General features: G+C 37.4%; 1 protein-coding gene across 2 annotated transcripts in view; it reads left to right on the top strand.

The window, feature by feature from the left end:
• The window catches only part of LOC136240469 (kelch repeat and BTB domain-containing protein 8-like), a 73350-nt gene that overhangs the window by 4481 nt on the left and 43050 nt on the right, over positions 1-25819 (top strand). The window contains exon 2 of one of the 2 annotated variants that reach the window (XM_066031456.1): positions 10282-11622. The exons of the other annotated variant lie outside the window; for it this stretch is intronic. Within the exon in view, the coding sequence (XP_065887528.1) occupies positions 10282-11510 (1229 nt within the window). The 3' untranslated portion in view covers positions 11511-11622. Of the gene's footprint in view, positions 1-10281; positions 11623-25819 lie in introns of those variants that run through there. 2 annotated transcript variants of the gene reach the window in all.

Genomic DNA, 25819 nt, shown 5'->3' with positions numbered 1-25819 from the left:
TTGTGTTGGTGTAAAGAATACATCAGTGATTCAGTTTTAAGGTGAATTAAAATAATCTTACTCTGTACGTGTGTTAAATTTTTAATACGCCCGCGTTCTAATTATTATAGTTATATAGTATCGATTGAAATCTCTTCAGGCTTCCTACCTGTGGATAAAATATAAATTCTACAGTATGCTGTATGTTACACTAGGGTATAAATATTTCCCAGTGCTCAAAATCGAGTTGAGCATGCATATCACGTGATCAGCCGATCCGTGATCCGTTGATCCGTGATCCGCTAAATACAGACGCCCATCATCATGAAGTGTGTTCGTCCAGTCTCTTAGAAATACAAATTTTGGTAATTGGCAAGGAGCAAACTATGTAATTATTAGAGCTGTACCAATAATCAGATTGGCCAAAATACAATGTATCAGCCACCGATATGGCATTTTTACTAATTTTGGCATTGGCACAGAACAGTACGAGGACCGATATCACTACCAATATTTATACAGCAATAGTTTGTACATAAATGGTTTATAATATTGGTTTTCTACATTATCCATGTAGCTGTTCGGTGGCAGTGGCTTATTGGTCACTCTACAGCAAGTTTGTAATGCAAATATTGGATTGACTATCGGCTATCGGCTTCTTTTGGTGGTATCCATATCAGATATCGGTACATGCCAAAAACCCATATTGGTACAGCTCTAGTAATTATATAAAGTTCTAACATACAGCCAGGAACTCACCTGCTATGATGCATTGAATCATTTCATTTTCTTTCACCGTCATATTATCACTATTCTCATCAGCTATTTACTAGATCACGTGATGTCTATACACATTAACTGAATCACCATCACATGACAAACAACTTGAAGTCAAGGGAAAGTACAGCCAAGTTATGGCTATTTATTTATTGTTTTGTGAAGAGAAAAGACAAAGAGATAATTCTTTTGTACTTTCAAATTGCAGCATGACAGCTGTGAGTAAAATGGTGTGTTATAAAAGGTATCTGTTAAAACAAGTTTATTTCCTGCTTTGATAAAATCAGATTCTGTAAATTGTCTCTACCACGTATTTTAAAATATACTGTAACCTTAATTAGAAAATGGTATGCATAAAACCCTTTAATCTTTGGAAGATAATGAGGTCTTTAAAATCCCTAAGAGATTTCTTAAGAGGTTCTCTAAAATCTTTAGAGACCTCTGGAGAGGTTCTCTAAAATCAGATCAGTTGAAGGAGTCAACACACAACACACCTCACTGTTGATCACTGATATGCTGAGTATTATTGCAGATCTCATAATTGATCACTGATCTGCTCTGCCTCCTAAGGAAGGCATAGCTGGTCAGTGAGCTTCCTTTTATATGTTGAAAGTGATTGTGGGTTTACATTTTGTGCAAGGTATGATGACATGATGATGTTATACTCAACCCACAATCAATCTATCTATAGTACAAGTACACAAAAAAAATTGGAATTTTCAACTAGAATAGGGACCATAGCACATCGATAAAAAATTATTGAAACAAGCTGGAGTAGTGCATAATATTAAATATTTAATCACAGTAAAACAATATGAAGTGTGATATCCCTACTATGCTCAAGAACGGAATGCACAGTAGGGATACAGTGGAACCCCTCTAAGATGGACACCATTGGGGAAATGAACTATGTCCTTTATATGGAGGTGTCCTTATTTAAGGGGTTTCTAAAATTTTAAAATAATCAATTTTAATGCACGAGACTAGACCAAGTGGTGGGTGGGGAAAGATGGGTTATGGTACCAGATAAGATCAGTTTAATAGCAACAGAAGTGATGTTATTGAGCATGGGTTACCTATGGTGTGTGGCCTCTACACTACCCAGACAATTAGGCACCACAAAAATTCTATACATGCTCCCATAAAGACTTATCCGGGTTACTCCGTCTTTGGTTAGTTATCAAGATGGTTGGCTATACAAATTATGCAGTTTATCCTGTAGTGATTCTTAAAGTGCACCAGCTACTATTATCAGAAGACCTAGCTGGATAAGAAAATTAATGGCAGTACTTGTATCCGCATTCACTAGTATGGCTTCTCATAACTTCAGTGCTTTGTCTCGCACTTTCTGCATTAGCTAAATGATGTAGTTTGATTGATTGTTGTAACTGGCATTGAACCTTTGTTACTTGTGTCCGTGATTAGCGAGGTGTTGTACTGTAGTGCTTGACATGTCTGGGAATTGTGAGTGTCCACTTTACGAAATAAAGAGGTGTCCGCTATTGAGGGGGCATAACACACAGGTGTTTGCGTTTGGGACTTTATTAATTTTCAGCTATAAAGAGGCTGTCCGCCATTCAGGGGTGTCCGTTTAGAGGGGTTCCACTGTATAACACTTCTTGTTTTACTGTGATTTAATATTTTGCACTACTCCAGCTTATTTCAGTACTTTGTATCGATATGCTATGGTCCCTACTCTAGTTGAAAATTTTATTTCAATTTTTTTGTGTACTTATTTATTGACTTTTTTGCAAATAATTATTTTGACTGGTGTACCCATGTTTACCACATCAAAAGAAATAATTGGCACCACGCACCCCAACTATATCAAAAATTGTCTGAAAAATGAAGTATCCATTACACTTCATTGTCAGCTATGTTCAACCTGTAACACAACATTACGAATCAAGAACTGTTCAAAAAGCACCTCTGCAATCCACGTATACCGCATCAAAAGAAAAAAAAATTGGCACTGTGTGTCCCAGCTATATATGAAGTATCCATTACGCTTCATTGTCAACTATGTTCACGAAGGGAAGCCATGACGTGCTACCGCCAGATTGATACTTTTTGCTGTCTGAATGGGACACATGAAGAATGCATTGCACGTACTGCAGTATGCCAAAAGGTACCCCTTGGGCCGAAGCGACATCAAATAGTGAAAAAATCAAGACCGTAGCCTTAGTTGCTGTCTAGTTGTGTTTGTCTGAAGGCATCAGTTAGTCAGGCAGTGAATCAGTAGAAAATGCCATTTAATATATATATATATTTATTAAAAATTCCATTACAACTTGTTGAAAGCATTTCGTGTCAATCTGAAAACTTGTTTGGGCTAGTTTTACCTAACCAATACTGCCTCATTGCTGTCAGGGAAAATTTTTGGGTGATGTTGTTGCGTGGGCCATGCCTACTCCTTTGTGATCCCTACTATTCAGTGCTATTGTACTGTATGAAAGCAATGTAGAAAGTGATTATGGGTTTACATTTTGTGCAAGATATGTTGACATGATGATGTTTTACTAAACCCACAATCAATCAATCCATCTACTAGTATAAATATACCCACACCATTTTCTAAGTCAATTAGAGACTGTCCACTCAGATCTTCATGGCTTTAAAAAACCTTGGGTTTTTTAAAATCATGAAGATCCTCGTGGTAGGTCTCTAAACATTACATAGTGATCTATTGACAAAAGTACATTAGGATCTCGATTATCCGAACCCTCCGATTATCCAAACCCTTGATTATCCAAACAGTGTAAGTGACTGCTCTATTAGAGTATTTCACTGTTAGGTGACCATTCTATTAGAGTAAGTGTATGTTTTATTAGAGTAGTTGAATAGAGCTCTGTATATGTGACCGTCTCAGCGAAAACCCGTCTAGTTCGCACAAGCATGTGTATTGAGAAAAACGAAATTTAAAAAAATGGTGAAATTACATGTGTTACAAAAAAAATTTACACAAGTTTTTATCAAGCAGGAAAGGATTTGATTAAACCGATATACCATCTTATTCGCCTACTCATGGGGAGTTCAAAAAGCTTTGTTTCATTTCTGTAGCCCCATGGTTTATGTATCACGTGCGTTTGTTTACGATGCGGTAGACGTCAACAAAATTGTTGCCATTTCTTTAACAAAGTCACCTTCATACGTCTATGCACAAGTGACTGCAGGGTTAAAACTATACATTGGCTGATCTGCTAATCCATGGTGAACACTGTAAGCTAAATCCCAACTTTGTAGACTAATCCAAACGGAAGTTATGGCTGCTAATGTAAGCGTCTGTAGTTTATTTTTAGTATAGTCACTGTATAGATCAATTTCCTTGTTTTTCCTACTTTCTAGCACTGTAATTCCAAAACTACTCACCATAATCGACTGAAATTTTAGTGAACCATTCCTTGGCCTATGTAGATAATGCTGGGAAAATAAAAAGAAATTTGGAAGTTGTGCAAACTAGACGGGTTTTCGCTGAGATGGTCACATATAAATGAATGGGCTTCATTTATCCAAACAAATTTACTTATCTGAACACTTTTATGATTGAACTGGCACACAGATGTTCGGATAATGGAGGTCCTAATGTACCAGTTGCTGCTCTCTAATTAGAATATACAGTTGCTGTTCCCATCCTGATTATTATGAAACACGTTACTCTAGTCCCATACATCATCACAACAATCAATTATCTTTGGATCAACATTCCATCTGAATGGTCACATCTTCTAACAGCATACTTCTAAACCAATTCTTCACATGAGCTTTAACTGCGCATGCAAATATATAGGAATCAATTGTGGGCTCCCATTAGATGCATCACGTGATGCACCAAAGCCATATGTTGTGTATGTAAGTCAGTCAGCTGTCCAGTATGGAATAAATATCTGCAGATACACAGGGTAGACAACCTTTCCCGTTTCACTACTTTTTAGCTATTCCCATCCTTGAAATTCCTAATTTTAGATTCTGCTTGTTTGTAAACTTTTTTTTACAACTTTTGAAGCCACACATACCACTTCAAAAGACAAAATGACATCTGACATGCTACAAAATTAATTTCATGTCTGAACGTGCATCTCAGTAATCAATTACTGAAAAGTGAAGTGGCCATTACGCTTCATTGTCAGCTGTCAGTGTTACAAACGAAGAATAGTACGAGAAGTGTCTCTGCAATCAATCCATTCGCTATGAAAAGTATTGGCATTTAACATGGTAGCTAAATGGGCATTTACTCCCTGAAGTAAACGCCCATTAGTATATCTGCAAGTATAGGCAACCTGGAGTAAATACCCATTGGTATATCTGCAGGTATAGACAACCTCTCCTGTTTCACTACTTTTTAGCTATTCCATTTCACTACTTTTTTTCCCCTGATCCCTAATACAACTTGAAATTCCTAACTTTTCCTTCTACTTGTAGAAATATGTAAGCAAGAGGAAAAATCAGTGAGAAATGGTACAGATCATACATAGCTATGCTAGTGGACATTTGGTCCCTACTTAACTCATGGCTATACTATTTGCAGTGTGTATATAGGATATAAGTATAGCTGCACACAGGTGTAGATTTCCTTTCTGTTTCATTGCTTTATTTTTATGATTAGTAGCAAGGGTGTGGGTACTGCCATGATAAATAACAATGTACATACAGCGGAACCTCAGTTATCCGAGCCACTGGGGACCACCTAGTCTTCATTAAACTGAATAGTCCAAATTGTGATGCTGTGTATGAAATGATGTTTATGCAATGTTTACAAGGTTTCTGCTACTCTAAAATAAAGCAATCCTTTTTGGTGTTTGGTTACTACAAGTTCAGATAACTGGTGTTCTGTTAACTGAGGTTCTAATGTATAAATACCTATATTTGCAAACAGAGAAATGTTTAGAAGATGCAGATTGGTTTTGGTGTAACACTACTTTCACACCTCTGCTGGAAGACCCTAGTATACATGATGTGACATTCAAGACATCTGATGGTGGTAGTGTGAGTGCTCATAAGCTAATAGTAGCAGCTGGTTCACCAGTGTTCCATGCTATGTTGTATGGTAACATGAAAGAGAGTAGTCAGAAGGAGATTGAACTACCCAATATAGACAGTAGTACACTGAAGAAATTGTTTCGTTTCATTTACACTGGTCATGTATGAGCAAGTCTTACTAAGTGTTTTGACTTCTGACTACTTCTGTGTGGGTGCATTAACAACTGTTTGTGTTCGTATGGTTGAGAGAAACTTGAGAGTTAAAAATGCTGGTGATGTTGTTGCCTTTGCAATAGAACATCAGTTTGATTCTCTGCTGGAATCTTCTGTGTACTTTATGGAAGAGTATTCTCATGCTATTGTTAATTGTGGCATTCTTTCTAAACCTAAACCATATCCATTGCCAGCTGTTATTGAATTCTTGAGTTCCCCTGATCTTGAAGTCAGGGAATTTGATTTGTTTAATGAAATTGAGCAATGGTACAATGAGCAGAAGCATGTGTTAAGTGCAGACAACATCAAATCAGTGTTTTCACTGATCCGGTACCCACTTATTGCTAAAGACTGTTTGATGGATACAGTACATCCAACTAATTTGGCTGTTCCTGATCTTTACAAAGCTGCTTTAGAGTATCATGATACTGGTTCGTATGATGGACCTCAAAAACAAATCACTGTAAAGAAATTCTATTTTGATTTTGATCCTGTTGAAGGCTTGACAATTGATCACACACCCAAGGGCACCCTGATCACAAAATCTCAATCGCCTGTTGAAATCTGTACTTGCTTCGCTTCCATAGATAATCATCATGCATGGTTCCTATTTTGCCTCAAGTCCTGCACTGACAAAAGTAAAATAGCGATTCACCTATTAAACATAGACAACACGTTAGATTGTGACACTAAAGTGGTATATGATATTCCCATAGGAGAAGAATTTTATGGAGGATATCTTTTGAAGATGGTCAGTTGTGTGTTCACTTCGAGAATTGTTTAGAGCTTCATATTCCTGCAATAAATCGTAATGACTTGTGTGTTATTGGATTCACAATGTGCAGTGAAGGTGATCAGATCAGAATTTTGAGGGTTTAAGGGATTAAACGCATTGCTAGTCCATAGAACAACTATTTTAGCTTTATATGTATACATTCATTCTATACATATTTTTGTACACATGACTATATTAGAAATATTTGTAGTTTATTACAACCAACTGATGCAAAGCACTGTTCTATGTCTGTATTGAATATAGCTGGCCAGGTAGGTCTTGTGTAATAACAGAAATGGTATAGGAATTGTCGCCAAAAATCCAGCCTGACTTTACTCCTTACACTGACCTTAACTGTTTTCAACAAGGCATTATGGATTGTAGATTTATGTAGCTGGGTTTTCTTCTTGTAAAGTAACTACTGCCTTCATCTAAATGCAATTTAATTATGCAGGCTTGTTGTTTTGACATAAGACATTTGAAACCTTTCTAATCAGGTCACCTGTCTGATCTGGCTATTGTAATAATCCCCAAATGTGTGGTTTGTGTATAATTATAAAAGTGACCTGAATTGTGGCCCATGTGGCAACCAGAATAGACAGGTTTCACTGTATGACTTTTCAGTTACCATAGTAGTTGCAAAATTTGTGTTACCTTTCTTTCTCCACTACCATTGTGGCCGTCTATGGGTTGTTATGACAATCGTGTTTACACTGATTGTTTGTGATTTCTGTGGATGCCCAAAAATTTATGTTGTGGTAGTTGCTAATTTTGCATGCTAATTTAGGGGTGTCTGGGTAATTGCCCTCTCCCAGAATAATTTTAAAAATTGGGTACCAGCAGATTAAGTTTAAGGGCATTTACAGTGGTTTTAACAATTTCAATACATGCTTGGACTGTTCTATTAGAGTATCTCAATTAGTTTCTGGAACTGTTGCGACATAGACCCGACTACTGGGTTCACGTGACGACTATTGCACAATACAGCTTTAAATTGGGGGTGCTATGCACCCTCATACCTGAAAAAATGTACCATGTCCATTTCAGCTATTCATTAATGAGATACATTCACAAAAATATGTCTGGCAGGATTCTTCCCTTTGATGGGGTATGTCTAGCTAGTCATAAATTATAGTTAACAACAAGTACAGGGATTCAAATTTGAGAAGAGATTATAGAAATAGAAAAGGGAGATCGTCTGCACTGTAGCTATGCTATTATTACTCAACTATAGTAGGAATTAAATTTAATGTGCTCTAGTATAGCAAATGTAGATGACCTCTTGTTTAAATTCCTAGCTATTCAAATTTGTAGTTCCTTGTGTTGTTTAGTTAAGTGCTGTGTGCAACTGTTATTGCTCAGATATCAGTTATCCTTTCTGCATAATAATTGTTCTATTTGAGTTGTTTACTGTTCCTAGTTGGTCATTGTTTAAAACTCACTGTCCGTGCTTATTCCCGTTCCTGTATCATTTCCACTAACAATTTTCAATGTGTAAGGAATTTTGAATAACTGAGTTGTCATTGTAGCAAGTGAAATATTTTTACGACTCAAGATAGACAGAGAAGTTATATATCCTTGAGTGTATGATGTCCTACTAATAAGGTACATGTGTTGGCTAACTATTCTACATTGTTAGAAGTCATTGGATCATTGTTTCCAAATTGGGATGTAGCTTATATACCTGCTATAATTATACTAATATGCAAAAGTACGTAGCCGTGTATGAGCTCTTGTACTATATTGTATACAAGTTCCTCATTAACATTAGTAACTCGTTGATATAACTACACAAGTTCTTGAAATTTGGCTCATTTGTAGAGCTGCTTGACCTGCTAAAATCCTTTCAAAATCATTTTGTTCAAATGTCTGTCACTTTATGACCAGTCAAAGTTTTCACCATAATTTTTTTGTAGATATCACATGACCAGGTCCAGAAATGCTGATCTTTTTCTTATCATGAATACACCATTAAATTCCTTGTCCACAAAAGTAAGTGGTTTTTTTAAAATGTAGGACTGAAACAAGTGTATACTCGAGTACTTGTTAAAGATTTTGGTACTCAGGATAGTAAAATTGGTAATTGAGTACTTGTTAAGATCATATGACCCAGCTCACATGATGCCTTTCCATCAGGTAGTGATAAAAATGAAGGCTATAGAGTTTGATTGGCATAATTTCTTGTCAGAAATACTAAGATCAGTACTTTAATACAGTGTGTGTATCATTGTTGTTACTTGAAGAAACTGTTGTTACTTGAAAAAGCTGTAAGCTTCTTAAAGTCAGCATAATGGAAGGCAACAAGGTAGCTAGTATTCATGACTACTCAATCGTTAATTGTAGAGTGTTCGAATACAAAAAACCATGATTGTTTCAGCCCTATTTTATTGTTGGCTACCTGTGCTGAGACTTACGAGTAGTAAGAGGTCATGATGGAGCCATTGCCTATTTAGAGATGGCTGGATCCTGTTGTACAGTAAATTACCCCTATTTTGAACAATTGTGAGCTCATAACTTGGCCCTATTGTACCTCAGTTTTTTCTGTTGCATTATAATTGCAATACATTGCCCAGTCACCAGCCTGATTGGAGCTCACCTATTGGATGAAGCTTCACAAAAACTGTGTACAATGGTGGAAGAGTTAGCTGTTTGTAGCTATACAAACATGTAGAGAAATGATTACAATGAGTACCAAGATTTGGTCCAACTATTGGTAAGCTACAACACTGTAAAGAATTAAATCCAATGTTTCCTATTAGTTGGGAATATAATAGCTGTGTGATAGACTGATTTTCCAAGAGGTGGTCACATTTAAAGACATCCCATATTCAATATATATGGTATATTACGGTAACATTATTGGCTAAAAGAGTTTGGGCTTCCTCTCTTTAGTTGGTTGTTATATCAAAGTATTTCATCTCGTATTTGTACCTTGTCATTCTGTCTGACTACTTTGTTAGAGTAACAAAACTAATGTGACTGTTCTATTAAAATTTCTGGCTGCCCTATTGGAGTATTTTGATCATTTTAATTAAATTTACAAATTTTGATACTGGTAAAAGCCTTATAATCGCTTCAAAATGCCAGCATAATTCCTGACTCCTTCACATACCTAATTATGCTGACATAATTGCAGCAGTTTAAGGGTATACAAGTTGCCTAGCTGTGGGCATGTCCGATCAAGAATTTATATCCTCCAATATCAATCAAATTTTAGAGTAAAAGATGGCTTTTGGTTTTACTTTTCATTATAAGAGTTTGCTACATATAAGTAAGTGGTCTGAGGGCATGCATTATATGTAACAATGTCTGCTTTCTGGGTCATGGAGACCATAGACAAAGCATATCAGCAGAGCTTATTTTGGTAAACAGTAGCTAAAACTTGTCAATTCACTAAGGCAAAATCCTCACCAATCAAATGGCTTATATAGTGCAATTCAGTAACCACTTACATTGATGAGCAATTGTTGTGTAGTCATGCACAATATATTGTATTGTGGGGTAAATTTTCTGCTGTGTATTTGTAAATTTTCTGCTGTGTATTTGTAAATTTTAAATAGGTGTGCCAAAAATGTTGAGAGCTTCAGAATGGTGCAACACAACTTTCAGTGCCCTACTACAAGACCCCAGTACACATGATGTGATATTCAAGACATCTGATGGTGGTAGTGTGAGTGCTCATAGAGCAATAGTAGCAGCTGGTTCACCAGTGTTCCATGCTATGCTATATGGAAATACAAAGGAGAAAAATGAGAATGAAATTTCATTACCAGTAGTAGACTCTTACACATTACAACAAATGCTGACATTTATTTATACCGGGCAAGTCCAAACAAGCTGTGATGATTGCCTTAACCTGTTACATGCTGCCCATTACTTTGATGTTTCACTGTTGGAAATTAAGTGCGCTGAAATGATTGCAGCTTCACTCGACATGCACAACTACAGCAAATTAGCCACCATTGCATCACAACAGCAATTCGACTTCTTGCATAAGCAATGTCTACAATTCTTGGAAACTAATATCAGTAAAATAATCAACTTTGAAGAGTTTAATACACTTCCCGCAGATTACATATTACAGGTTTGCAACAGTTCAGAGCTTTACATTAAGGAATTAGATCTTTTCCTCGGAATCACAAAATGGTACAACCATCAGCAGTATGATTTGCCTCAGAATATTGCCAGGGATATTTTCAAAGCGATACGTTATCCACTTATATTTGCCAGTGATTTACTTGAGAAAGTTGGCCCAATGAATATGGCAGATGCAGATCTCTACAGAGCAGCTTTAGCTTATCGTCTGAATTTGGATGGCTATAATGGTCCACCCATTCAACTTCTACCAAGAAAATACTTCATATCATTTCGTTCTGACAATGATGATGTTGAGATACAGCAAACTGCAAAGGGAACTGTAATCACCAAATTAAGAAATACTGGGGAAATATCAACAATTGCTGGCACCATTTATCTACCTATACAGTTTAAGTTGCTTACCAGTAATTGTGATGGAGATCGTGAAAGTATCAGCATTAACATAGCTGATGGTAATAAGAACAGTGAAACTCTGAATGTTAACACCCTCCCTATGAAGAAAGAAGTCCTTTGTGTTGTTAGCACTGCCTGTTCAACGCATCACACAAGATATGTGGCCAATATTGGTGGTACAAGATTGTCATTTTCATCATATCAACCTCAGCAGGCTGAGAACGAAGGACCTTGTGTAATAGCACTTAACATTTATATGAAGCAAATTAACAACCAAGTACAGGTTACATTAATGTAGTTTGATGTATGTAAATATGTGTTAAAGCAATAGTGTAAATTTGTATAGGGTGTTTATTATGTAATGTTATGCTAGTTTACCAATGAAATATACTTAACTCATAATACTACTAGCTGTGCAATAACTGCATGTCTCAATTTGATAATCAAGATACCTGCGTATAGCCTCAATGATATACTGCTGTAACATAGTAATGATTGTATTGATTTAAACTCATTTTAATAGTGCATGCTGGAGGGGTCCTCCACTTTAAGGCTGAATAAACCCAAGGCACGACATGCATGTGTTACATAAATACCAGGTTTTATTTTTTATTCATCAACAAGTAACTGGACTGTATACCATGCAGCTGTGAACTCCCGGATTTGTTAAGAGCGGATTACATACAAGCATTTAACTGAAGCATTTCCCCCAGCTTTTTGGGTAATCATGTTATTGATTCGACAATTGGATAAAGCCATTGTATTGCAGGAGCACAGTTGAAAAGAAAAGCTAACATACACTACATTAAAAAGCCTAGAATGGAGTACACAAACTAGTTGGTATAGCTGAAGAACATAATTATACTATTTATTCTAAGACTCTCTCTCTCTCTATATATATATATATATATATTGTAAATTATTATAGGTTTGAATTTTTGAGTCTTGATAATTATTTAACACTGAAGTGTATGCTTTGCAAAGCATCTGAGATAAAACTGACCTGCAGCTGTTTGATGGTGTGTTGTCTCAGTCAGGCTTTCTGAGAGAGAAACCATCATTACTGTGAATGATGAAAATGTTGTACAAATATAAATGTGGGTGAGTCCTCAGACACATGCAACCACAATAAAAGGCCTGTTTGCATGGCAAGGGTGTGGCTATATATTGCATTTGACTGTGCAGTTAACTCAAGGTAGTTTGCTGGTTCTGTTACTCTTCACAATACAGCCCTTATTTAATAGTTATACCATTGCAGCCCTCGGGCTTGGGCATTTATATCAGGCAAATCCCTCGTGGCCATGGTATAAGTAATATATACCACTCTGGTATGTTCACCTAATAGGTAGGGGTGGGCAATACAAGTAATAAAAGATACCGATACCAGAATGTCCGATACTTTGGTATCGAGTACTATAAGAATCAGAAATTTCGATACTTGGTGATCCAGTCTAAATAGAATAATTTTACAAAACAGATACAAAATAAACACATTAAACAGATGAGTCAAGCTGAACCTATGCCAAGTGCAGTTCAGCAGAGGTAGTGGGGCACTCCACACGTCTCACGGTCCTACTGCCCCGGATAGCCAAGATGGCAGAACGGAGTAAAGAAAATGAGATGGAACATTGCATCAGTGAAAGTGTCTTGGTATAGGGTGTGCCATGTTTCTAAGTATCACGTGATATTTCTTACATTGTACATGCAAAACTTGCAATGGCTAGCTATGTGCTATGGATACAAAAACTACAAAATGAAGTGTTCCAGTAATTATGCTTCAACCCACCAGTCTTCGCTGAGAAATTTTCAGCACTGTAAGATTCACTACTATAGATCCTGAAAAATAGCTAAAAATTAAAAGTAGATTTTTTTTCAAGTGAGTAAACATTTTGGCTAACTAGCTATAGATGATTAATGGTGACAGCAAAGGTGTCAACAACAGACACGTGCAATTTGGCTCAAAAATCACAAGCACAAGTTTCAAGATCATGTGTAATTGCATCCATGAGTTATTAAATATTTTTGAGGATTCAGCTCAACACATACATACTATAAGCACAAAAATCACAAGTGCTCAGTATTGGTATCAATACTCATCAATACCATGACAAAAGTACTTGGAATCATATTGAAGTAAACTTTTCTGGTATCGCCCATCCCTACTAATAGGTGAAGAAAGACAAACCTGCATTCACCACATTACTTTTATACAGAGGTTTGCAAACATCATTTGTGGGTTTAAATTGTGGGCACAAAAGGATATGATTGTGGATTTCACTGGTTGTAGTGATACCATTTTAAACCAAATAACCACTTCATGGATTTATAAAGTAATCTAATGTGCTAAAATAAACACTTCGACATATAGGTTGTGAATGTTTGAGGCATCTTTTCATGCAGTTGAAATGTACTCTGTAGAAAAACAATTCCCACATTGTAAAAATTATTTAGTGATGCTTAGTAACTGAACTATGCAATGCTGACTCATTCGATTCTTTTTGCTTCACAACAATGCCCCTAACTAAACCAACATGTTTAACTCAAAAACACGATGAAAACTTTAAGCAGCTCTAATTCAAAGCCACAATGCAAAACTTTAAGCAGTTCTATATAAATAATCAAAGAGAACTGATGCTTTGTAACTGCCTCAGCATCAAAGGCAGTTGTGGCCAGGGCTATATCATTGTAGTACTGATATTATGCACACACCAATAGTTGTAATAGTTCGCATCTGTAATTAGAGAATAGATATGTATGGAACATTCGAGATTGTACACATGCTTGTGACTGTAGTGTGAGTGCTATTCAGTGTTATTAAAGATTGTTACATTGGTAACACGGCACTTTACAGTTGGAGATCATGTGTGGCTATCGGTACCCACAGCACGGAAGTTAGACCCTTGCTGGGATGTTAAATGGACTATAACAGCAGTGAAAGGACCACTTGTTATGGAGATCTCTAATGGTACTACATCCAAGGTTGTTCATGTAAATAGACTCTGTCACAGACTTCAACCAAGTCCCAGCGATACTACTGTGCTGCACAATGACCACACTAGAATCTGGAGCCCTCCTGAAGTAGACCACTATATAGACAATAGTCCAGAACCAATCTCTCGAAGATATCCGGTGAGAACCAGACGGCCACCGTTAACATAGAACAGTCAACTTGAATTTAAGCTTGAGAACAAGCTTCTACTGAGGGGGACATGTGTGTAGTACTGATATTATGCACACATCAATATTTGTAATAGTTCACATCTATAATTAGAGAATAGATATGTATGGAACATTCGAAATTGTACACATGCTTGTGACTGTAGTGTGAGTGCTAGCTATTCAGTGTTATAAAGATTGTTACATCATGATATTGCTCTAACCACAGGGCGATATCGATATCTAGATATCACCCTGTGGTCAGGGCAATATGTGATATATATACTACTTTGACACCTCAGATCAAAGGAAATCACAGGGTTATATATCACATATTTCCCTGACCACAGGGCGATATCTAGATATCGCCCTGTGGTTAGGGAAATATCATGATATAGCCCTGACCACAACTGCCTTTGATGCTGAGGCAGCTACAAAGCATCAGTTCCCTTTGATTATTTATATAGAGATGCTTAAAGTTTTGCATTGTGGGTTTGAATTAAACATGTTGATTTAGTTAGGGGCATTGTTGTGAAGTAAAAAGAATTGAGCGAGTCAGCATTGCATAGTTCAGTTACTAAGCATCACTAAATAATCATTTTTGCAATGTGGGGATTGTTTTTCTACAGAGTACATTTCAACTGCATGAAAAGATGCCTCAAACATTCACAACCTATATGTCTAAGTGTTTATTTTAGCACCTTAGGTAACTTTATTCATCCACAAAGTGATTATTTGGTTTAAAATGGTATCAATACAACCAGTGAAACCCACAATCATTTCTTTTTTGTGCCCACAATTTAAACCCACAATCGATTTTTGCAAACCTCTGTATAAAAGTAATGTGGTGAATGCAGGTTTGTCTTCCTTCACCTATTAGGTGAGCATGCCAGAGTGGTATATATTACTTATACCATGGATATATGTCCACGCCCTCGGGCCTGCGGCCCTCGGGCTTGGGAATATATATCAGGCAAATCCCTCGTGGCCATGGTATAACTATTAAATAACCCTGTGGTTTCCTTTGACCGGAGCTGAGGTGTCAAAGTGGTATATATCATATCTGTTTCATCCTTTTCTCTACAAGTTTTAAGCTCAGTGTACAGCTTTTTGTTCTCTTTCCTTTCTTGCAAGTTGGGATAAATGAACCTTTTGGAAAGTACGTAGCTAACTTAAGTCTAGATCTGGGAGCATGTTTTAAATTTTCACCGTCAAGTGTAACTTGAAACAATTTCCCTATATTTTCCAAGCCTTAATACTTTACAAATCTTATATTAGCATCAGAAACTGACACTTAGCTTGTCTATAGTATTAACCCTCAACTGCTTTAATATCAGCAAATAGCTATACCCTTTCCTGAACAAAAGATGGACCGAACAAGTTCAGGAAGGTGATGAATGAAAAGGTTACATCTTCTCAGGGACATAGGAAGATATTTACCTTATGGGTGTCCTACCACTATATGATCAAGTTGATTTTTAATTATTAGTGACATTAAAAATGGTATTGAAAGGTGGGATCAGCAACATAATAAATGACTGCTTTAATAATGCAATGCTACTCTTGACTGTTTTATTAGGGTATATGACTGGTATCTTGCTCTTTGATGAATGGACTTGTATTCTGTTTTATTTTGTTAAGCCTGATCATGGTTGAAGCCAGCTGCAGATCAAAATCACTGGTAACTAGAAAGGATGATGTAGCTACTTCCTTTGTGATTTTGATTCTGTGTTATGAGTGCCCACTAGAAGCACTTATGCTTCCTATGCCCCTGCTTCTCCACATGTACAGTTTCATTCACCAATTTCAATAGCGATAGCTCACCATTACACAAACTTGATCATTTACAACAGATGAATACAACCCAAGTTTGGATACAACACTATAAACTTGAACCGTAGTACCAACAGGTGCTGGAGCCATTCTAGAACCTAACTCAAGTGTAGAACATTTGGTATGATCAGTCTTAATTTTTTTTTATAACTAGTTAGCTACAGGAATGGATTCAGGGTTTGGCAAGGGGGTGCACCAGAGCAGTAGGCATATGGAGCAGGGGGTCTGGGTAGGGGTGCAGTATAATAATTTTCAGCATAATGCCAGAAATCATTATTCTATAGCATTATGCTAGCATTTTGAAAGAATTATCAAAGATTTCATGAATGAACAATTGATATATTCTAATAGAACAATCACCAGATCGAGATACTCTAATAGAACACTCCAGCACCAGATCGAGATACTAGTATCTTGATCTGGTGCCGGAGTGTTCTATTATTGCACATAAAAAAAGATATTTGATTGTTTTAATAGAGTAGTATGGATCGATTGCTTTATTATATGGTAGTGGTTACTGAACCAAAAGGTGTTTTTATATTTGCGTCTAGTAGTTTTCCCGAGCATTCGACTTTAGGGGATGTGTCTAGTAGTTTCCCCGAGTATTCGACTTTAGGGGGATGCGAAAAGTAGCATTAGCTTTAGGGTTAGGCTCGGGTTCAGCTTTGGTTTCTTCTTCACCTTTAGGTTACGTTCTTCTTACTATATTATAGTGTATATAGTGAGACTACTACGTGAGTAGCATTTATAAGGTAGAAAAGTAGGGGTAGTGGTTAGCGAGCAGCGGTAGCACAATGGTAAGCCCACTGCCTACAGTTTCAATAGTTCAGGGTTCTAGCCCAGGTTGAGTTTTGTGGGTTTTTTTTTTTTCTTCGTTTACTGACCCTTTTTTGTCTAAGTTTTACTGTCAGTTCAATAGCGAGTCCGGCTTATTGAACCGACTTTTGGTTCAGTAACCACTACCTTTTTGGAATATCTCGATCCCACAATTTTAGACATGGTTCGAAATTTTGTTATAACTCCATGACTGTTAGTGCGATTTCTTTCAAACCATAAAAGGTTTGCACTACGATAGTTACTCCATGTACAGACCGATTTTCAAGTTAATCAGCCAAGTGGTTTACTCTGGAGGCGTGACATGAAAAATCGTGCATAACTCCTTTGTTCTTTGTCTGATTTGTACCACAATTGGGCTGTAAATGTACAGTATTACACTCTTACTGCCATCCAAATTTTAAGTAAATCGACCAAAGCACGCGCGAGTTATTACGATTTTTCTAAAGTGGGCAAGGAAGAAAAAGATTGAGAAGAAAAATACGAAGAATATAAGACGAACTGTGAAGGCGCGTATCTCAGTGATGGATGGGTGGATTCACTTCAAAATTGGACCGGGAAGTACCCTACCCCGAGGGAATTTCCACAGCAAAAATGGTTAATTTCCGTTCAGCTATTATCGAGCTATGAATGCGTGAAAACGGCGTTTTCTTGGTTCCTGTAAAATACACACTTGTCTGTCGCGCGCCCGCACTGGCTGTACTTGGCCGCACGACACACTATCGTGTGTCTTGATATATATATATCTAATCCAAAACAGCCAAGCTGTAAAAAAAGTCGGCCCTCAGAAAGGCTATGGTGAAAAAAGATGTGAAATCCAAGGTGGAGGCCAAGAAATGGCTGTGATGGTAGGTTAATGGTAAAAATTTTAATAACGACAATTCAGGTGAATTTTTGTGCCGCTTCACAAAATTTACCTAAATTGTGATTATTAAAATTTTTACCATTAACCTACCATCACAGCCATTTCTTGGCCGCCACCTTAGATTTCACATCTTTTTTCACCATAGCCTTTCTGAGGGCCGCACACTTTTTTTACAGCTTGGCTGTTTTGGATTAGATTTCATTTCTTTTTGTATTTGTATACCCCAAAGCCGGCCTATGGCCAGCTTTGGGACTTTTTTAACCTATGTTTTTTTTTCTTTACTACAGGAAGAAGAAAAGATGAAGTAGATGTACTTTAAATATTTTATCAGTAAATGTACAAATTATATATATATAATACATATGTGACCGGATTTGCGAAAAGGGGTCTTCGACACACATCCAATTTGCCAACTTTGACAATTGATAACTTCAGATTGGAAAGAGCTATTACCTTGAAATTTGGACAGTGGTGAGCACCACTATAGCTGAATACATGGTAAAATTTTCAGGTTAATATGTTACTTGAACACTGAGTTATGGTCTCCAACGTTTACGGAATTGGATGTGTGTGGAAGACCCCTTTTCGCAAATCCGGTCACATTATATTGATTACAGAAATCTCCATGGTGGTTTCTTTGTAACTGAACACTCTACAAGGTGACTTCTTCTAATTGCTCTCTCTACAGGGTGAATTGTTTGTAGCTGAACGATCTACAAGGTAACTTCTTCTAGCTGATCTCTCTACAGGGTGATGTGTTTGTAGCTGAATTCTGTATAGGTGATTTGTTTGCAGCTGAGCTCTTTACAGAATGGTTTCTTTGTAGCTGAACTCTCTAAAAGGTAACTTCTTCTAACTGATCTTTCTACAGGGCAATTTGTTTCTGGCAGAATTTTCTACAGGGTGATTTGTTTGCAGCTGAACTCTCTACATGGTGGTTTCTTTGTAGCTGAACTCTCTACAAGGTAATTTCTTCTAGCTGATCTCTCTACAGGGAGATTTGTTTGTAGCTGAACTATCTACAAGGTAACTTCTTATAGCTGATCTCTCTACAGGGTGATTTGTTCGTAGTTGAATTCTGTACAAGTGATTTGTTTGCAGCTGAGCTCTTTACAAAATGGTTTCTTTGTAGCTGAACTTTCTCCAAGGTAACTTCTTCTAACTGATCTTTCTACAGGGTGATTTGTTTGTAGCTGAACTATCTACAAGGTAATTTCTTCTAGCTGATCTCTCTACAGGGTGATTTGTTTGTAGCTGAATTCTGTACAGGTGATTTGTTTGCAGCTGAGCTCTTTACAGAATGGTTTCTTTGTAGCTGAACTCTCTACAGGGTGATTTGTTTGTAGCTGAAATCCCTACAAGGTAACTTCTTCTAGCTGATCTTTCTACAGGGCAATTTGTTTGTAGCTGAGTTCTCTACAGGGTGTTTGATTGCAGCTGAATTCTCTACATGGTGGTTTCTTTATAGCTGAACTCTCTACAAGGTGACTTCTTCTAGCTGATCTCTCTACAGGGTGATTTGTTTGTAGCTGAACTCTCTACAGGTGATTTGTTTGTAGCTGAACTCTCTACAAGGTGATACTTCTAGGTGATCTCTCTACAGGATTCCTTGTTTCTAACTGAACTCTCAACAGGGTGATCTGTTCATAGCTGAACTTTCTACTGGGTGATTTGTTTGCAGCTGAACTCTCTACAAGGTAATTTCTTCTAGCTGAACTCTCTACAGGGTGACTTGTTTCTAGCTGATCTCTCTACAGGGTGATCTGTTCATAGCTGAACTTTCTACAGGGTGATTTGTTTGCAGCTGAACTCTCTACATGGTAGTTTCTTTGTAGCTGAACTCTCTACAATGTGACTTCTTCTAGCTGAACTCTCTACAAGGTGACTTGTTTCTAGCTGATCTCTCTACAGGGTGACTTGTTTCTAGCTGAACTCTCTACAGGTGATTTGTTTGTAGCTGAACTCTCTACATGGTGGTTTCGTTGTAGCTGAACTCTCTACAAGATAACTTCTTTTAGCTGATCTTTTTACACTGCATATTTGTTTGTAGCTGAGTTCTCTACAGGGTGATTTGTTTGCAGCTGAACTCTCTACATGGGAGTTTCATTGTAGCTGAACTCTCTACAATGTGACTTCTTCTAGCTGAACTCTCTACAGGGTGACTTGTTTCTAGCTGAACTCTCTACAGGTGATTTGTTTGCAGCTGAACTCTCTACATGGTGGTTTCTTTGTAGCTGAACTCTCTACAAGGTAACTTCTTCTAGCCGATCTTTCTACAAGGTGATTGAGTTTTTTGCAGCTGAACTCTTTACATGGTGGTTGCTTTGTAGCTGAACTCTCTAAAAGGTGACTTCTTCTAGCTGATCTTTCTACAGGGCGATTTGTTTGTAGCTGAGTTCTCTACAGGGTGATTTTTTTGCAGCTGAACTCTCTACGTGGTAGTTTCTTTGTAGCTGAACTCTCTACAATGTGACTTCTTCTAGCTGAACTCTCTACAGGGTGACTTGTTTTTAGCTGATCTCTCTACAGGGTGACTTGTTTCTAGCTGAAGTCTCTACAGGTGATTTGTTTGCAGCTGAACTCTCTACATGGTGGTTTCTTTGTAGCTGAACTCTCTACAAGGTAACTTCTTCTAGCTGATCTTTCTACAGGGTGATTTGTTTGTAGCTGAATTCTCTACAGGGTGATTTATTTGCAGCTTAACTCTCTACAAGGTGACTTCTTCTAGCTGAACTCTCTACAGAGTGATTGATTTTTTTTGCAGCTGAACTCTCTACATGGTGGTTTCTTTGTAACTGAACTCTCTACAGGGTGATTTGTTTGTAGCTGAACTCTCTACAGGGTGATCTGTTCGTAGCTGAACTCCCTATAAGGTAACTTCTTCTAGCTAATCTTTCTACAGGGCGATTTGTTTGTAGCTGAGTTCTCTACAGGGTGATTTGTTTGCAGCTGAACTCTCTACAATGTGACTTCTTCTAGCTGAACTCTCTACAAGGTGACTTGTTTCTAGCTGAACTCTCTACAGGTGATTTGTTTGCAGCTGAACTCTCTACATGGTTTATTTCTTTGTAACTGAACTCCCTGCAAGGTGACTTCTTCTAGCTGATCTCTCTACAGGGAGATTTGTTTGTAGCTTAACTCTCTACAGGTGATTTGTTTGCAGCTGAACTCTCTACATGATGGTTTCTTTGTAGCTGAACTCTCTACAAGGTAATTTCTTCTAGCTGATCTCTCTACAGGCCGATTTGTTTGTAGCTGAACTCTCTACATGATGGTTTCTTTGTAGCTGAACTCTCTACAAGGTGATTTCTTCTATAGCTGATCTTTCTACACGGTGATTTGTTTGTACCTGAACTATCTACATGATGGTTTCTTTGTAGCTGAACTCTCTACAAGGTAACTTCTTCTAGCTGATCTCTCTACAGGGAGATTTGTTTGTAGCTGAATTCTCTACACGTGATTTGTTTGCGGCTGAATTCTCCACATGATGGTTTCTTTGTAGCTGAACTCTCTACAAGGTAACTTCTTCTAGCTGATCTCTTTACAAGGTGAATTGTTTGTAGCTGAACGATCTACAAGGTAACTTCTTCTAGCTGATCTCTCTACAGGGTGATTTGTCTGTAGCTGAACTCTCTACAAGGAAACCTCTTTTAAATGAGCTCTGTACAGGGTGAATTGTTTGTAGCTGAACTATCTACAAGGTAACTTCTTCTAACTGATCTCTCTACAGGGTGATTTGTTTGTAGCAGAACTCTCTACAAGGAAACTTCTTCTAGCTGATCTCTCTACAGGGAGATTTGTTTGTAGCTGAATTCTCTACACGTGATTTGTTTGCGGCTGAATTCTCCACATGATGGTTTCTTTGTAGCTGAACTCTCTACAAGGTAACTTCTTCTAGCTGATCTCTTTACAGGGTGAATTGTTTGTAGCTGAACGATCTACAAGGTAACTTCTTCTAGCTGATCTCTCTACAGGGTGATTTGTCTGTAGCTGAACTCTCTACAAGGAAACCTCTTTTAACTGAGCTCTGTACAGGGTGAATTGTTTGTAGCTGAACTATCTACAAGGTAACTTCTTCTAACTGATCTCTCTACAGGATGATTTGTTTGTAGCTGAACTATCTACAAGGTAACTTCTTCTAGCTGATCTCTCTACAGGGTGATTTGTTTGTAGCTGAATTCTGTATAGGTGATTTGTTTGCAGCTGAGCTCTTTACAGAATGGTTTCTTTGTAGCTGAACTCTCTACAAGGTAACTTCTTCTAGCTGATGTATCTACAGGGTCGCTAGTTTGTAGCTGAATTCTCTACATGGTGGTTTCTTTGTAACTGAACTATCTACAAGGTGACATCTTCTATAGCTGATCTTTCAACAGGGTGATTTGTTTGTAACTGAACTCTCTACAAGAAAACTTCTAACTGATGTCTGAACAGGGTGAATTGTTTGTAGCTGAACTCTCTACAGGGTGATTTGTTTGTAGCTGAACTCTCTACAGGGTGATTTGTTTGTAGCTGATCTCTATACAGGTTACTTATTTCTAACTGATCTCTTGAATTCTGTTCAGGGTGACTGCTCTATTAGGATGACTGCTCTATTAGAGTATCTCGATCTCGCACTTGCTACACCAAGTTGGATTTCGTGTTATAACTCCGTGGCTTTAAGTCTGATTCTTCTACACCATTGAAGAGCCTTTCTAAGATGATAACTCCATCTGTACAGCGATTTTCAAAGCATTACCCCAAGCGGTTTATCTGGTAGGCGTGGCAAGCAGTCGTTTTTTATTAGCTAATCTCGATTGCGTAATTGTTACACACTGCTGATTTTTTCGCTGTATCTTCCTGGTTTTTAGCTCGATTTCTTTCAAACCACAAAAGGTTTGAGGTTCAATAGTTAACCTATTCCCCCACCGATTTTCAGCTTCTTCCCATACGCGGTTTACCCTGTAGGCGTGACAACATATTGGTGTTATTTTTCGTGCATAATCGCTCATAACTCTTTGCCTTTTTATGGTATTCCAGCCAACGTTGGTACCGAGATGCGCCTTTATACCCCCCTTCTGTGTGCCAAATTTCAAGGCAATCGGATAACGCGTTCGCGTTTTATAGCAGTTTTTGGAAGTGTGCGAAAAGAGGAAGAAAAATAAGAAGAAAAAAAACGAAGAAACTAAGCCAATTTTTGAAGTCGCATATCTCAGGAATGCCTGAAGCGATTTCGCTCATATTTGGAATGTGGAGTACTGAAGTTGGAGGAAATGTACACAGCAAAATTTGTCTTGTTTCATCAAGGCAGCACAGAGCTACAGAGGTGCGAAAATTGCATTTTCTTTCTTCCTGTCAATATACTCACGGGGTTGCGCGCCGGCTTCTTGGGCCGCACGACACACTACCGTGTGTCTTGATATATATATATACTGAGGAGAATCATTAATCACATAGTTACTGTTTTTATACAACGCTGATACCAACCACATTATTTGATCAATATTTATTAAATACTCACTCTATAGCTAGTTCCTATAATTACAATTACATGCATAAGGAGTAATTACTACATCACGTATTTCTTCTTTAACCTTTTCCCTGTTTCTTGTGTGTCTTTAGGTCATGCCCTGAAAATGCTTATGTTGCAAAACTGAAAGCAGAAAATATGAAGCTTATCTGTGAATTTTGGAAATATGGTAAACTAGAAGATCAAAATCACATATTTAATTTGAAGGATTACGTGAAAAAGTTTGGATCAATTGGATTATTTCTCAAGGATAGCCCATCTCAACCTGTTTCATGGGCACTGTGTTCGAAGTTTGGACATATTAAGCATCTCTACACATTACCAGAACACTGAGGAAAAGGCTATGCTAAGATTACTGTCTTAAACATCATGAAGGATATGATGGAGATTGGTGTGACACCAGAGCTGGAGATGGTAGACATGAGAAATGTTGTGGCTGTGAAACTATTCTCTGAGTTAGGCTTTGTAGAATCACATAGTGCAAAGTGGAAATTACATTCGTACAACTGAATTTAAGAAACAATATTGCATGTGCATGTGGTTAAATAATATTCTTGCACACATATCTAGTCTGATTTTCATTTTAGGTCTACCCAGATCTTTGTGGTTTTAGAGACCTCAGCTTTACCTCACTTTCTAAGATCCTCATGGGTGGTTTCTAACTATAACTTTTGCGAACATGGCATGGCAAGCTTTTCAGTAATACTGTACTTATCTACAGCATTCGGTATGTTCGATCCTCCATGTTTGTGTGTCTTCCTCCCATTCATTACATTCCTGCATGCATGCATGATATGCAGTGTAGACACTTCCATTATCAGCAATGAAAGATGACACTACATGCATTATTTTACTTAACTTCCCTTTTCAGTATCTTTGCACTATAGACCCTTTTCTGTTAAGCTGCTACCATAGCAACATCCACCATTTTGGAGTACAACCCATTTTGAAACCCTGGTAGCATGGGAGAAAGCGTACGTTTAGCCAGGTCAACCTTTGCTGTGGAATGCAGAAGAAGCTCTACTTCCTGGGTATTGTTTTACTCTTATAGAAAGTAATGCTACCACGGTTGCAAAACGGGTTTTACTCCAGATGTTGCTATGGCAGCAGCTCACTTGAAAAGGGTCTATATGGGAGTGTTATATAGATGTAAGCTGTGAAAGAGGCATGTGATAAACAAATCCCTATTTGCATATTATGCACTTTTGACTTTTGTTTGTGCATGGATAGCACAGGTGACAGAAAACATGAATTACTCACAGGGTAGCAAACTATCTTGAAAGTACGAAGGTGCAGTGTATTTTTATGCTGCTGTAAACTATCATGCCAGTATAGCTGATCATCATGCACATTAACAAAGTCTACATGCAGCAAGTATACAAAGAACTTTCTTTATAATGTATGCAATTTCCACTGTCATGCACGTATAAACCAATGTGGTGTGCATGCTTGTATACAGCTGTACATATAGTACAAAAAATAAAAGTTCAGCCACTTGTTTCATTATGGATGACCACTCTTATAGCAGCAATGTTAGCACTGAGCATTTTAAAGAATAATTAAGTTACCAAGAATTATAGTAATGTTCTATATAATTTATAATTCATTATAGACCTCTCTAACCTTACACACATAGTGTGGGTACAATCATATATACTTAATGTTTTGAATAAACCTCTGTAGACTGACTCTTACCCCGCAGCATTTAATGCATTACCCCGTTCCTTCCACTTATTTTAAGCTTAAATCCTATCATTCATGATTTGTTAGGCTCATGTTACTGAAAAGGATGCATTAACAGGATATGCTATAGTTGTTTAATAGATCACTTATATATCTTCTAAGTGGTACAGCCATGCCATCTACTTTATGGTATCACAATGTTTACTATATGATGTGATCCAAATATGTGGTACTTGTAGTGCCATGTTGGTGCAAGCCAACAATAGGGAATTACATCATGCACATTATATGCTGTTGACACTACTGGAGATTTTGTCCATGAAAATCCAAGAAAAAAGTAAAGTTTTCATTGGTTAGCCCCAATGAAAAATTACCACTGAAAACTCTGTGAAACTGCTTTTCATGGAAGTTTCATTAATTTTCCCAATTAAAATGCTATGAAAATAAACTTTCATTGGTGCCACCCAATGAACTTTATTTTTCACAGGTTGTGACATTTTTTTCATTGGATTTTCATGGACAAAATGTCCAGTAGTGTGAGGAGGATATGGACTAGATCAATAGCCCATGCCCATTACTATTGTTCTACAAAACTGTCCAACCTTGCATGAGTGTACTGCAAATAGGTTACCCATACTCAGCATACCTTAGTCAGGTGGCCGGTAGCAGAATTGGAGTCTGTTGGATGAATGTTAAAGGAGGAAGAAGTGTCTCTTAGTGTGTATATAAC

The sequence above is a fragment of the Dysidea avara genome, chromosome 12 (genome assembly GCF_963678975.1).
Source record: "Dysidea avara chromosome 12, odDysAvar1.4, whole genome shotgun sequence".
In the NCBI taxonomy this organism is placed as follows: domain Eukaryota; kingdom Metazoa; phylum Porifera; class Demospongiae; order Dictyoceratida; family Dysideidae; genus Dysidea; species Dysidea avara.
This window is presented reverse-complemented; position numbering and strand designations above follow the sequence as displayed.